Genomic DNA, 12629 nt, shown 5'->3' on the forward strand with positions numbered 1-12629 from the left:
ATGGCACGAAAAATTTGATAAAGCCATGATGGAAAGTGGATTTAAATTCAGTGAATGTGACAAATGTGTATACATAAAAAACACTGAAAATGGATATATCATTTTATTCTTTACGTAGATGACATACTTATCATTGGTAGTAATGATAAGATGATTAAATCCACTAAGAAATTATTGAACTCAAGATTTGACATGAAAGATTTGGGCTTAGCCGATGTGATCCTTGGAATTAAAATCCATAGAACATCATAAGGGATAGTCCTAAGTCAATCGCATTATGTTGACAAAATACTTGAGAAATTCAATAATGATGACTCTGCATTTGCTAGAACCCCGATTGACACCAGTCAGCATCTATCAAAGAATCGAGGTGAGAGTATGTCTCAATTAGAATACTCTCGAGTCATTGGAAGTCTGATGTACTTGATGAGTTGTACAAGACCAGACATAGCCTATGCAGTGAGCAAATTGAGTAGATTCACGAGTAATCCAGGAGTTGAACACTGAAAAGCAATTATCAGATTGCTAAGATACTTAAGGTACACTCGTGATCATGGGCTGCACTATACCAGATATCCTGCTGTTATCGAAGGATACAGTGATGCAAATTAGATATCTGATATGAAAGACTCAAAATCTACTAGTGGATTTGTATTCACTTTAGGAGGTGCAGCAATTGCGTGGAAATATTCTAAACAAACTGTAATAGCCAGATCCACGATGGAATCTGAGTTTATAGCTCTTGACAAGTGTGGTGAAGAGGCTGAATGGCTGCGTCATTTTTTAGAAGATGTTCCAGGATGGGAAAAACCAGTGCCGGCTATATGCATACATTGTGATAGCCAATCTGCAATTGGAAGGGCACAAAATACAATGTATAATGGCAAGTCTAGGCATATACGTCGTAGACACAATACCATTAGACAACTACTCTCAACTGGAGTTATCTCTATTGACTACATAAAGTCAAAGGATAATATAGCGGATCCGCTAACCAAAGGGTTAAACAGAGAGTTAGTTGCGAAAATGTCAAGGGGAATGGAGCTCAAGCCTATAGAATAAATTGGTGCGAAGGAAAACCCAACCTACGCTGACTGGAGATCCCAAGAACTAGGTTCAATGGGACAACCTAATCGCATTAATTTGGAGAATCACTGTGGGGGTTATCCCTAGTCCATTCCTATTATGAAACAATGAATGTTGAGGATAAGCTTACGACTTTTAATGATTCTGATGAGAAGAATATAGAATCACCTATGTGAGAGAGAAGTGGGGCCGCTTCGAAGGAATTGCAAGGCTCAATTCTAGACCCTCTCGCAGAACCAGGCGTGTGTTCATGGCCAAAACGAACACAATCATGAGAACTGAATAGTATCAGGGAGAGTCTTGTGTGAAATATATCTTAATTTACATAAACGGCAGAACAGTTCAAGGACATCATGTCTACTGGTCAGCTAGTAAAGCAAATATATTTCATGAGGGAAGGTTCAAAGGATAACACCTACCTATCCTATGCAGGATTCAACTGTAGAACTTTGTCACCGATATTTATATCAATTTTCATTCATGTGGGGGATTGTTGGAAATTTGAATAAAAATTATATGTCATGAATGTGGGAGTGCCTTTTGGTTCTCCACATTCTTGAGTTGGTTGTGGCTCATTATTGTGGAATGTCTTTTGACTTTCCACATTCTTGAGTTACTTGAAAACTTGTGGCTCTTCATATTCTTGAGTTAATGGGAAGATTAATTGAGTTAATTAATCTTGCATGACTCTTGGTATGCTTTTTGGGGGCTTATAAATAGTGTGCTCATTTCCCCATTTCAAGGGGCATGAAAATCTTTTCTCTTTCAAGTATTCTCTTGCATTTCATATTGTTAGCTTTTCTTTTGGCCTCCGTTAAATCTCGGTGATAAAGTAAAGGTACGCTTTCAGTTCGTCGTAGTAGTTTCTCGTGCTAAGTCACTGCTGGTTGTTCCGTTGTATCCTGGGAAACAGACGTCCAAGTTCATCCTCGAAGCAGGCCTCGGTTTGTTTTATTTTAAGCATTGTGCTACTGTTTTGTTCATACTACTAGTTCGTTGGTTTTAGTATACCTTTCTGTTTATTCCATACATTTTGAATAACAATTTGATGACTCTTGTTTGTTTCTATTCTCTTTTTCCCAGTGGTTTAGCCATCTTCCACGATCTCAAACCAACTGGAGCTAATGGTATAAACGAATCAATCCGGTTTGCGAGCTTTCGAGCCAACTCAAAAAAATATTTGATTTGTATTCGACCTTATCGAATTGGAGTCGAACTTTTTTCTAGCCGAACTTGAGCTCAAATTATTTTGTTCGATAGTTCACGAGCAGCTCGCGAACCATAATATTTTATTAATATAATATAATTATATATTAAATAAATAAATTTCGAACCTTCAAACATTTATTTTCCAACAATAATTCAAATAGTTCGAGAAAATGTTAGAATCTTTCGAACGACCTCAAACTCAAATTCCAACTTTAATTAGAACCAAATTCGAGCAAAATGTCTGAGAACTCAAAGGACATTTTCACACGAAAAAGTTGGCACTCTTTATAAGTGGCGCTTGTACATTTCAAGTTGATTATTCAATAACAATTTTCTCTATATTTTTATTTCATATTTTAATATATAATCAGACAATATCACGTCAACGTTCAAAATTTATACTCAGACAATATTCAGAAAATATTTGTTTGCAAAAATACCTATTATGGACCATTTCTATAAAATCCAAAAAAAAAATAAAAATTATACAAAATATCTTAGTAACTTTTCCGTCTCATAATCTCAATTTAATCATTTTTTCCCTCTCTAATATTAAAAATGATCTAGAGAACATAATAGATTTTGAAAGTAGATTCTTAATTATAAAATACTTTATATTTGTTAAAAGATTTGTGAGATTAATTTCAAATAACATTCATCTGGTGTCTAATTTTTGTTCATTCAAACAAGTCTAGAAATTCAAAATAAGTCGACTCAAGCATTACCAAACTCTATTTAGATTAATAACACACTGAAACTGGTACAACAAAATCAATAGGGAGCGAGCAACTAAAGAATCAATTTATGTCTCATCTTTCGATTATAATTCTACAAGGAAAAAAAAAATTTGCAATACGCCAAAAAATGACCAAAAGACGATGACTGAAGAGACGTATAAGAATCATCATTGTATAAATTTAACCTGTATTATGATGTGTATATGTATAGATTCACTCGGCAGCGACAACATTCAAGGACGAATATATCGAATCAAGCTTGTGTTTTTCCAGTGGCTGTGTTAATAGCCTCCTCAATAGCTAACATAAAAGTAGCGATCTTGTACGTAAAAAATCCCACGAGCATCGGAATCAAGTGAAGGGGCACGACTCCATAGTCCGGTACTAAGATCCTGAGAATACACACATTAGCATAGAGTAATAGAAAATTTGTGATAATATTGTGGAAGACGCATGCAAAACTATGCTCTCTGAAGTCTTACTCGTTCCATCGATTGTATAACATCACCAGGATGACCGGAACTAGTAGCCTTTGCTGTCCAATCGCTCCCCTGAACATTAAAATGCTTACATGAACCAACAAGAAACGAGGCTCAGCAAGAGCTGATACATGAGCAATTAAAAACATGAAGGAGCTCCAATTGACTGGCGTACCAGTCACAAAAAATGTAACAAGCAGAGCAGATCACAAGCATTGGAAATGTATTTCTAGTTTAATGTGAAAAATGTATATGCTCCTTCGCTTATCCGTGAACTAATACTGCAATCAAATACTTATGTAGGGAAGAAAATTAGTGATTGAATAATTGTTCAGGCTCTCTCTCATACAGAAGAAATATACTGTCAAATTAAGTAATTAAAGGGTTGCAAAATCTAATACCTGAAGCCCACAACCAACCAGTACAAGATATGAACGTGTATTTTCTAATGTAGCAAAGCAAGGTATTCTCGAACAGTGAAACATTTATAAATAAACCCCAATGCCTATTTTGGAGAATTAGCATGCTACCAAGTCTTTTGTGAAGATACAGAAATCTCTTCAAAAAAAGCTGTGAACGGAGGGTTGATTATCTTGTTTATGACAGGATCGCGAAGAAGGTGGCAATCCACCCTATATGTTTGTTTTCTAATGAAATACATGATCACTAGTAATTCAAATCGTCCTTAACTATCATAATGCATGGATATATGAATCGAACATTCTTGAGTCATTTCGGTCAATAGATCCTTCAAGCGCTTCAATTCGCAAGCATCATATGACATAGTTCCACATTTTTTCTTGCTCAACCCATAAGACTCACGCATTTTTAGATATATTTTCCCAATTACCAAGATGACAGTACCTGTTACATACTGACATTCAATCTGCATTTGCACAACATATAGGCTGATAGGCATAGTTTGGGAGTCCACAACTTCTATTGTACATATCTTTACCGCAAAAATTGTTATTTAATCCCATAAATAACATATATATAGGAGTAAAAGATACTAAAATGTTCTCAAATCTGAAAAAAATGGAAAAATGAACACATACTTTACAAGGCCTTTTGCTCCAGCCGCCAAAGAATCCACACTACTACCGAGCATCCGCATGTATGCCAACGAACCGAGCAACCCAACGCCATAACTGAATACATATCATATATGATGTTATGTACTAAACATTAAATCGAGGATGATAACTGATAGAACATGGTACTGGTAGCAGCTATTACTGTCATCACTTTTTGAAGTCATCGTTCAGAACCTTATATATAGATGAATAAAAACATAGACCATTAGAGCTCAATAATCATAGCATTTGCAAGAGATGCTAGAGCCGAAAACCCAAAGAACAACTGACATTATATCTTATGAATGCAGCAATGTGAAGATGAAGACCATTTGGTCTATTCAATCAAATAGAATTAAACTCACGGTAATCTATCAATTTACCCCCAGAACATGTCATTGACAAGAAGATCCTTATGCGAGGAAACATTGAAAAAATGATTAATGATAAATTTGTGAAATAAATGAAGAAATTAGAGTACCTTGCACAAATTTCAGGAGAGTAAGAAACATAGGTCGAAATCACACCAACACCGCCAAGTCCTATCGTGAGGAATTGCAATTTGTTCTTCAACTGAAACAACAAATCAGAGCTCCTTAACGAAGAACGTCAGGATATGGAATATTATCGATGGCTATAAATGACTACCTTGTAATATTGTTCCTTTGACATTGAAGCCAAAACTTCTAGATCACCTCTAGGACGCCTGGACTCTCGAAGCATCACATCCTACAGAAATAGAATAAACAGAAACATTTTGTAAGGATATGCTTGGAATTCTGGATTCCAGTCAGTAAATCATCGTCCCTATATCCCAATCAGAAAACCACATAGGAAAACATTTCTTATGTTTAATTCCAAAAATGAAAAACTTAATGGGATGCTTCTACAAAGATGTCCTATGGTGTACAAATGCTAATTGTACTTCTATCTTTATGTTTTTTCATTGTCTTCCACTAAATTAGTAAATTTTAAGTATTTTACATATGGATAGTAATTTCGTTTGAAAGGGGAAAGCAATGGAAACCAGTTTATTTTTAAATGTTAATTTATTTTTCAATTTTCCCGCCACAATGTTCAAGATTCCAAACAACGTGGTAATAAGCTTCAAAATCAGCAAGTTAATTTAGCAGGACAAGAAATCTTAAGCAACCACAAAAAACAGTGAAATCTAAAAGAGATAGATGACCCACACTGCCTCCAGTTGCAGCCTTAGTCGCCCTATCCCATTTCTCTTGCTCACGACGTGTAGGAGCTGCTTTCCATCTTCGACCAACAGTTGTAACAACCTAGATATCATTTAACAACGGATGGTATGCTATGAAAACATTGACTATTAACATATCGTAAAACCATAAAGGAATCCTGAAATTTTAATGTACTTGATCCTCAATTTTCTGATCAACTGTGGCATCTGATGTTGCGGCTAAATCTTTGCTCAAGTCCAATTCCAAACTGCAACCTCAAAGTGGAGTTCATACATGGTTATACAGCACATAGTCCAAACAACGAGCGAATTAAAAACACTGGAAATTTTGCATACTTGTCCAGGCTCATAACTCTACTCAAGCTAAGAAATCCAGAAGGCAACTCCTGTTTACAATCAATCCCATAAAACATCAAGTATCAAGTCAGTGAATACACACAACTGACAGAGAAATCGAACGAGAGAGAAGGAAGAGAGTAATAGCACAGCAACAGCTGAACAGAAGAACATGCATTTCCCCTAAAAAAGTCAAGAACGCAAACTTCAGGCAACTGTCAAACAGATAACGAGTTAAGAACAAAGCACCAAGAGACAATATTGAACAAGAACAAACTATATCAGTAGGAGAATCTAAATCCCAAATACCCGTGAGCAAGTAAAATTCCCATTTTTATTTGATCCAGTGTAACATTGAAAAACACCAAAAATATACAATACCATCGACCCCAAAAGATAAAAGTACTCGAACCAAAATTCAATTTTCCGAGAAATGAACAAACCTTAGCAGATTGTAAGGAAGGGTCGGACTTATCATCATCAGAATCTTGAATGAGCTTCTTCATGCGGCCCATGAATTCTTTGTTCCACAGGTAATCATCAGAGGCAAGAGGGTCTTCATCACCACCCCAGTATTTCCTGAGAGTGGAGGTAGTTGGTGGGCCCCCATAATCCCCAGGGGCCACCCCAGTCGACCACTTCAACGGCTTCCCGTTGGGCAGTAAAACCTTAGTAGGAGGCCTCGTCGCAAATGATGGTTCCGGCGGCGATGCGCTTGAAGAGTCTTGTGACACGGGCGGCGTGGGCGTGGCGGAGGAAATGATTGATAGGCAACAGTGAACGGCTGCCATTCTGCGTGGTTTGGGTGGTGGCAATCGAAATGGAATCAATATATGGCTATCAGTCCCTTTCATCTTTCTATCTTTTCAAGATATTTTTATCACACAAAAATTATAATTTGAAAATTATAATGTTATCGTTGAAAATTAATATTTAAAATATGTGTATTGAATATTTGAATGTTGAAAATAAGAGTTGTAAATATTGAAAATTAGCGTGTGATGATGTAGGTAATGATGATTTATTTTTGGATTATTTGTAAAGAAATGTTATAAATAGTCTTACCATTTGTGAAGAAATTTACAATTGAGTTGAAAGAAAAAATAGTATAAAATGTGTAATTTGATAATTTTAAGAATTTGAGATTTTTACTTTTTACCATAAATTTTTATTTTTTCATAACACGTTATCAGCATGAAGCTCTAAAAGTCCTCCATATTTTCTCAAACTCCAAAACAGAAGAAAAAAGTAACAAAAGTAATAATATTTATTTTATGTTATTTATTTATTGTGTATATATTTAATATATAATATAATGTTATCATATACTAAATATTAGAAATAATAAAAATAAATTTTTCAAAAACTTGTTATAAATCTTTGGAGGATGTTAAAACGACATCCCACACTCCCAGTAAGGGATACGACAAGTATAAAAGTCTATAAGTTTTTAAACAAAATAATTTATGACACATCATTATAATAATGTGATATGATATACATAATTATTTAAACATGACTAATATTATATACACCATATTATTATCATAAAATTATACAAATACATACATTTATTTTTTTGTACACCAACGGTCATAAACGGTAACAAAACGACTAGTTTTTGCCTTATAAATATGATCTCACAAACACATTCAATCACTCCAATTTTCTCTTCTTCTCTAAAAATTATTCTTCATCAAATTTTTCGAAAAATAAGAAGATGACTTTCTCGAGGTTATTTTTAATTATTTTGGTTATCATACTCACGAGTCTTGTATTTATAGGAAAATATCATCCTCGTATGTTTTCTTTATTTTACGAATGCTTGTACTTGTTGTTTATCCATTACTTTGTATTGCAATATTCATTAAGTAATAAAATGCATCATATTTTTTTTAATACCACAATGTCAAACTTGACAAAGCTCGAATTCATTGCTCTTGATATTACAGAGAAAAATTATATGTCATGGACTCTCGATGTAGAAATGCATCTTGAGTCATTGGGTCTAAGTGAGACCATAAAATAAAATGGCATATCGACATCACAAGAAAGGCAAAAGCCATGATATTTTTGCGTCGACATATCGACGAGGGGTTGAAATGTGAATATATAATTGAAAAAGATCTCATGGCTTTGTGGAAGAGATTAAAAGAAATATTCGAACATATAAGGGAAGTTATACTTCCGACCGCCCCGAGATGAATGGAATACACTGAGATTCCAAGATTTTAAAAAATTCAGTGATTACAATTCGGCGATGTATAGAATAATCTCGCAATTGAAATTTTGTGGACACGAGATTACTGAATTGGAAATGCTTGAAAAAACATTTTCCATTTTTCACGCATCGAATATAACTCTACAACAACAATATAGAGTGCGTAGATTTTATATTGTGAACTTATCTTTTGTCTCCTTGTGGCGGAAAATAATACCGAACTGTTAATGAGAAATCATCAGGCACGACCCACTGGTTCAAAACGACATTTCCTGAAGTAAATGTCATAAGAAAAAATGAATTTAAATCTGAAAACCAAAATCAAAGTTATAGACAAGATTTTGGTCGAGGTCGTGGTCGTGGACATGGAAGTGGTCGTGGTCGTGGACGCGGCCGTGGTTTTGAAAATAATCGATATAGTTACTTTTATAACTCATCTCAAAAGAACGTCCCAACCATCCACTGAAAAGACATCATGAGAATATGAGTGTTAATTACAATCACTAAAAAAGATTTGAAAGTTCTTGTTTCAGATGTGGCACTCCAGGACATTGGTCCCGTATTTGTCGAGCCCATAAGCACCTTTGTAAACTTTATAAAGAATCATTAAAAGGGAAACAAAAGGAGACCAACTTCACTGAACACAGTGAACCTTTGAGTGATTCAACTCATTTTGATGCTGGTGATTTTCTGATTGATTCTCAGACAATGATCAATATGCTGGTGGAATAAATATGTAAAATATTTTATTTTTCCATGTACTCGTATGATATGTTTTATCGTGTGTTATATTTTTTTAAATATGTATTGTATTGTATTTTATTTTTATAAATGTATTGTCAGTAATTTTATTTCATTGCATATTTTTTTTTGAAGTACAAATATGAAAAATTCTATGAAGAAAACTGAAGTTTGCATACCCGATAGTGGTACAACGCACACTCCTTCGAGATAAAAGATATTTCTTGGAACTAAAACCAACAAAAACAATGATGAATACAATATCAGGTCATGTAAACTTGATCAAAGATTGTGGTAAAGCACAATTCTTGTTACCTAATGGTACAAAATTTTTGACCAATGATGCTTTGTATTCACCACAATCGAAAAGAAATTTGTTGAGTTTTAATGATATATATTCTCATGGGTATGATACTCAAACAATGAATGAAGGAAATGAGAAATATATGTGTCTTACCACATATAAATCAGGAAAGAAATATGTGATTGAAAAACTACCAGTGCTCCTTACTGGAATTCATTATACACATATAATTCCCGTTGAATCAAACATGGTTGTTGATAATTCTTCAATATTAACTAATTGGCATGATCGATTAGGACATCCTGGTTCAACAATGATGCGAAGAATTATAGAAAATACACATGGTCATCCGTTGAAAGACCAGAAGATATTTTAGAATAATAAGTTTCAATCTACAACATGTTCTCTTGAAAAACTTATTATAAGACAATCACCAGCCAAAATCCAAACTGAATCACCAATGTTTCTTGAACGTCTTCAGGGTGATATTTGTGGACCAATCCATCCACCATGTGGACCATTCAGATATTTTATTGTATTGATTGATGCCTCCAGCATATGGTCACATGTATGTTTATTGTCAACTCGAAATGTTGCATTTGCAAGATTACTTGCTCAAAGAATAAAATTGGGGAATCAATTTCCCGATTAAACAATGAAGAAAATTAGACTTGATAATGTTGATGAATTACTTTCCAGACTTTCAATTATTATTGTATATCTATGAGAATCATTGTTGAGCATCATGTAGCTCATCTGCATACACAGAATGGATTGAATGAATCATTGATTAAACGTCTGAAACTGATTGCTAGACCAAAGATTATGAAAACAAAGCTACCTATTTCTATATGAGGACATGCAATTTTACATGCCGCTGCATTAGTTCGCATCATACCAAGTGCATATCATAAATACTCCCCATTGCAGCTTGCATTTGGTAAGAACCAGATATTTCTCATCTGAGAATTTTTGGATGTATGGTCCTATTGCACCACCTCAACGAAAGAAAATGGGACCTCAAAGAAAAATTGGAATTTATATCGGTTATGATAGTCCATCAATCATTCGATATCTTGAACCTCAGACAGGCGACGTGTTCACATCACGTTTTGCTGATTGTCATTTTAATGAGGAAATCTTCCCAATGTTAGGGGGAGAACAGAAACATACCGAAAAGGAAATTACATGGTATGTATCATCATTGTTACATCTAGATCCAAGAACAAAACAATGTGAAAAAGATGTACAACAAATTGTGCACTTGCAAAGAATAACAAATCAAATACCAGATGTATTTGCATACACAAAAGGCGTAACTAAATCATATATACATGCTGCAAATCCCCCTACTCGAATTGAAGTTCCGAAGAAACAAATTGAAGATACTCATGATGTCATTAAACGCCTGAAGTGTGGAAGGCCAGTCGGTTCCAAAGATAAAATTCTTCGAAAAAAATTCATAGATAAACACGATGATCACAAAATAGATAATGATGTTCCTGAAGAAACACATGTTGATAAAAATGTTCTGTCAGAACCACAAACTGACGAGAATCGTGAAATCTCTATCAATTATGTTAATATTGGAAAAAAATGGAATCGAAAAGATATAGAAGAAATTGATGATATATTTTCTTATAATGGGGCAATCGACATCATAAATTATAATGAAGATCATGAACTAAAATCTTTTGGTGAATATAAAAATCGGCAGGATTGGATAAAATGGAAAGATGTCATCCAGGTTGAATTAGATTCGCTAAACAAACGTAATGTTTTTGGACCTATAGTCCTTACACCTGAAGGTGTAAAACCTGTTGGATACAAATGGTTTTTATTCGAAATCGAAATGAGAAAAATGAAATAATAATATATAAAGCTCGACTTGTTGCACAAGGTTTTTCTGAAAGGCCTGAAATTGATTATGAAGAAATGTATTCTCCCATGATAGATGCAATTATGTTTTGGTATTCGATTAGATTGGCGGTATCTGAAAATTTAGAAATATGTCTTATGGATGTTGTTACAGCTTACTTATATGGATCACTTGATAGTAATATATATATGAAAATCCCTGAAGGATTTAAGATGCCTGAAACACAAAGTTCAAAACCCAGAGAATGTTATTATGTGAAATTACTAATATCATTATATGGGTTAAAGAAATCCGGCCGAATGTGGTATAATCGGCTAAGTGATCACTTGATGAAAAAGGGATATGTAAATAATTCAATATGTCCTTGTGTTTTCATTAAGGAAACAACATCCGGATGCGTAATTATTGTTGTATATGTTGATGATTTAAGCATCATTGGAACAAATAAGGAAATTCAAGAAGTTGTGTCATACTTGATGGAAGAATTTGAAATGAAAAATCTTGGAAAAACCAAGTATTATCTGGGTTTACAAATTGAACAAAAAGAATGTGAATGTTTGTTCACCAGACAAAATATACAGAAAAGATCTTTAAACGTTTTAATATTGATAAATCAAATATTTTAAGTACTCCAATGGTTGTTAGATCATTAAACATAGAAAATAATCCATTCCGTCCATGTGAATATGATGAAGATATTTTTGGTCCAGAAGTACCATATCTAAGTGCTATAGGTGTCCTTATGTATCTTACAAATTGTACAAGGCATGATATATCTTTTGCCGTAAATTTATTTGCGAGATTTAGACATATCCAACAAAGAGACACTGGAACGGAATTAAACATATACTCCGTTATCTACGAGGAACAACAGACTTGGGACTTTTATATTCAAAAGACTCTAATCCAAATATAATTGGTGATGACGATACTGTATACTTATCTGATCCACACAAGGCACGTTCCCAAACTGGATATATATTTACTCGTGGGGGCACTGCAATTTCTTGGCGTTCACAGAAACAAACGGTCGTAACAACTTCATCAAATCATGCCGAGATTATTGCACTACATCAAGCAAGCCGTGAATGTGTGTGGTTAAAATCAATGACCCAACATATCCAAATCTCATGCGGATTATCATTCGACGAGATGTCTGTGATACTATATGAAGATAATGCTGCATGTGTTGCTCAAATGAAAGAATGATACATAAAAAACGACAGAACTAAACATATTCCTCCTTAGTTCTTCGCATTCACCAAGGAGCTTAAGAAGAATAAATATATTGATGTTCGTCACATTCAATCAAGTGAAAAATCGTCAGATCTCTTCACAAAGGCACCTCCTACAA

At 34.2% G+C, this 12629-nt stretch overlaps 1 protein-coding gene across 1 annotated transcript; it reads right to left on the reverse strand.

Annotated features, from left to right (window-relative positions):
- Nucleotides 1-3188: 3188 nt before the first annotated feature.
- LOC140833969 (protein CONSERVED ONLY IN THE GREEN LINEAGE 160, chloroplastic) lies at nucleotides 3189-7023 on the reverse strand. The gene is made up of 9 exons (XM_073198522.1): nucleotides 6574-7023; nucleotides 6131-6180; nucleotides 5970-6042; nucleotides 5781-5876; nucleotides 5236-5316; nucleotides 5069-5160; nucleotides 4570-4662; nucleotides 3515-3583; nucleotides 3189-3424 (listed from the first exon to the last, which is right to left on the reverse strand). Exons 1-9 carry the CDS (start codon nucleotides 6982-6984, stop codon nucleotides 3286-3288), a joined length of 1104 nt encoding a protein of 367 aa, XP_073054623.1. The 5' UTR covers nucleotides 6985-7023; the 3' UTR covers nucleotides 3189-3285.
- Between the last annotated feature and the right edge of the window lie 5606 nt (nucleotides 7024-12629).

The sequence above is a fragment of the Primulina eburnea genome, chromosome 6 (assembly GCF_022965805.1).
Source record: "Primulina eburnea isolate SZY01 chromosome 6, ASM2296580v1, whole genome shotgun sequence".
NCBI lineage: Eukaryota > Viridiplantae > Streptophyta > Magnoliopsida > Lamiales > Gesneriaceae > Primulina > Primulina eburnea.

Excerpts from the sequence above, each read along its gene's own strand:
- LOC140833969 (XM_073198522.1), bottom strand. The coding sequence starts at position 6,984 with ATGAAAGGGACTGATAGCCATATATTGATTCCATTTCGATTGCCACCA. Across the intron at positions 5,317-5,780 it reads AGGCTGCAACTGGAGGCAGT|GATGTGATGCTTCGAGAGTC; the intron begins GTGGGTCATCTA and ends CTATTTCTGTAG. Across the intron at positions 5,161-5,235 it reads CAAAGGAACAATATTACAAG|TTGAAGAACAAATTGCAATT; the intron begins GTAGTCATTTAT and ends TTGTTGTTTCAG.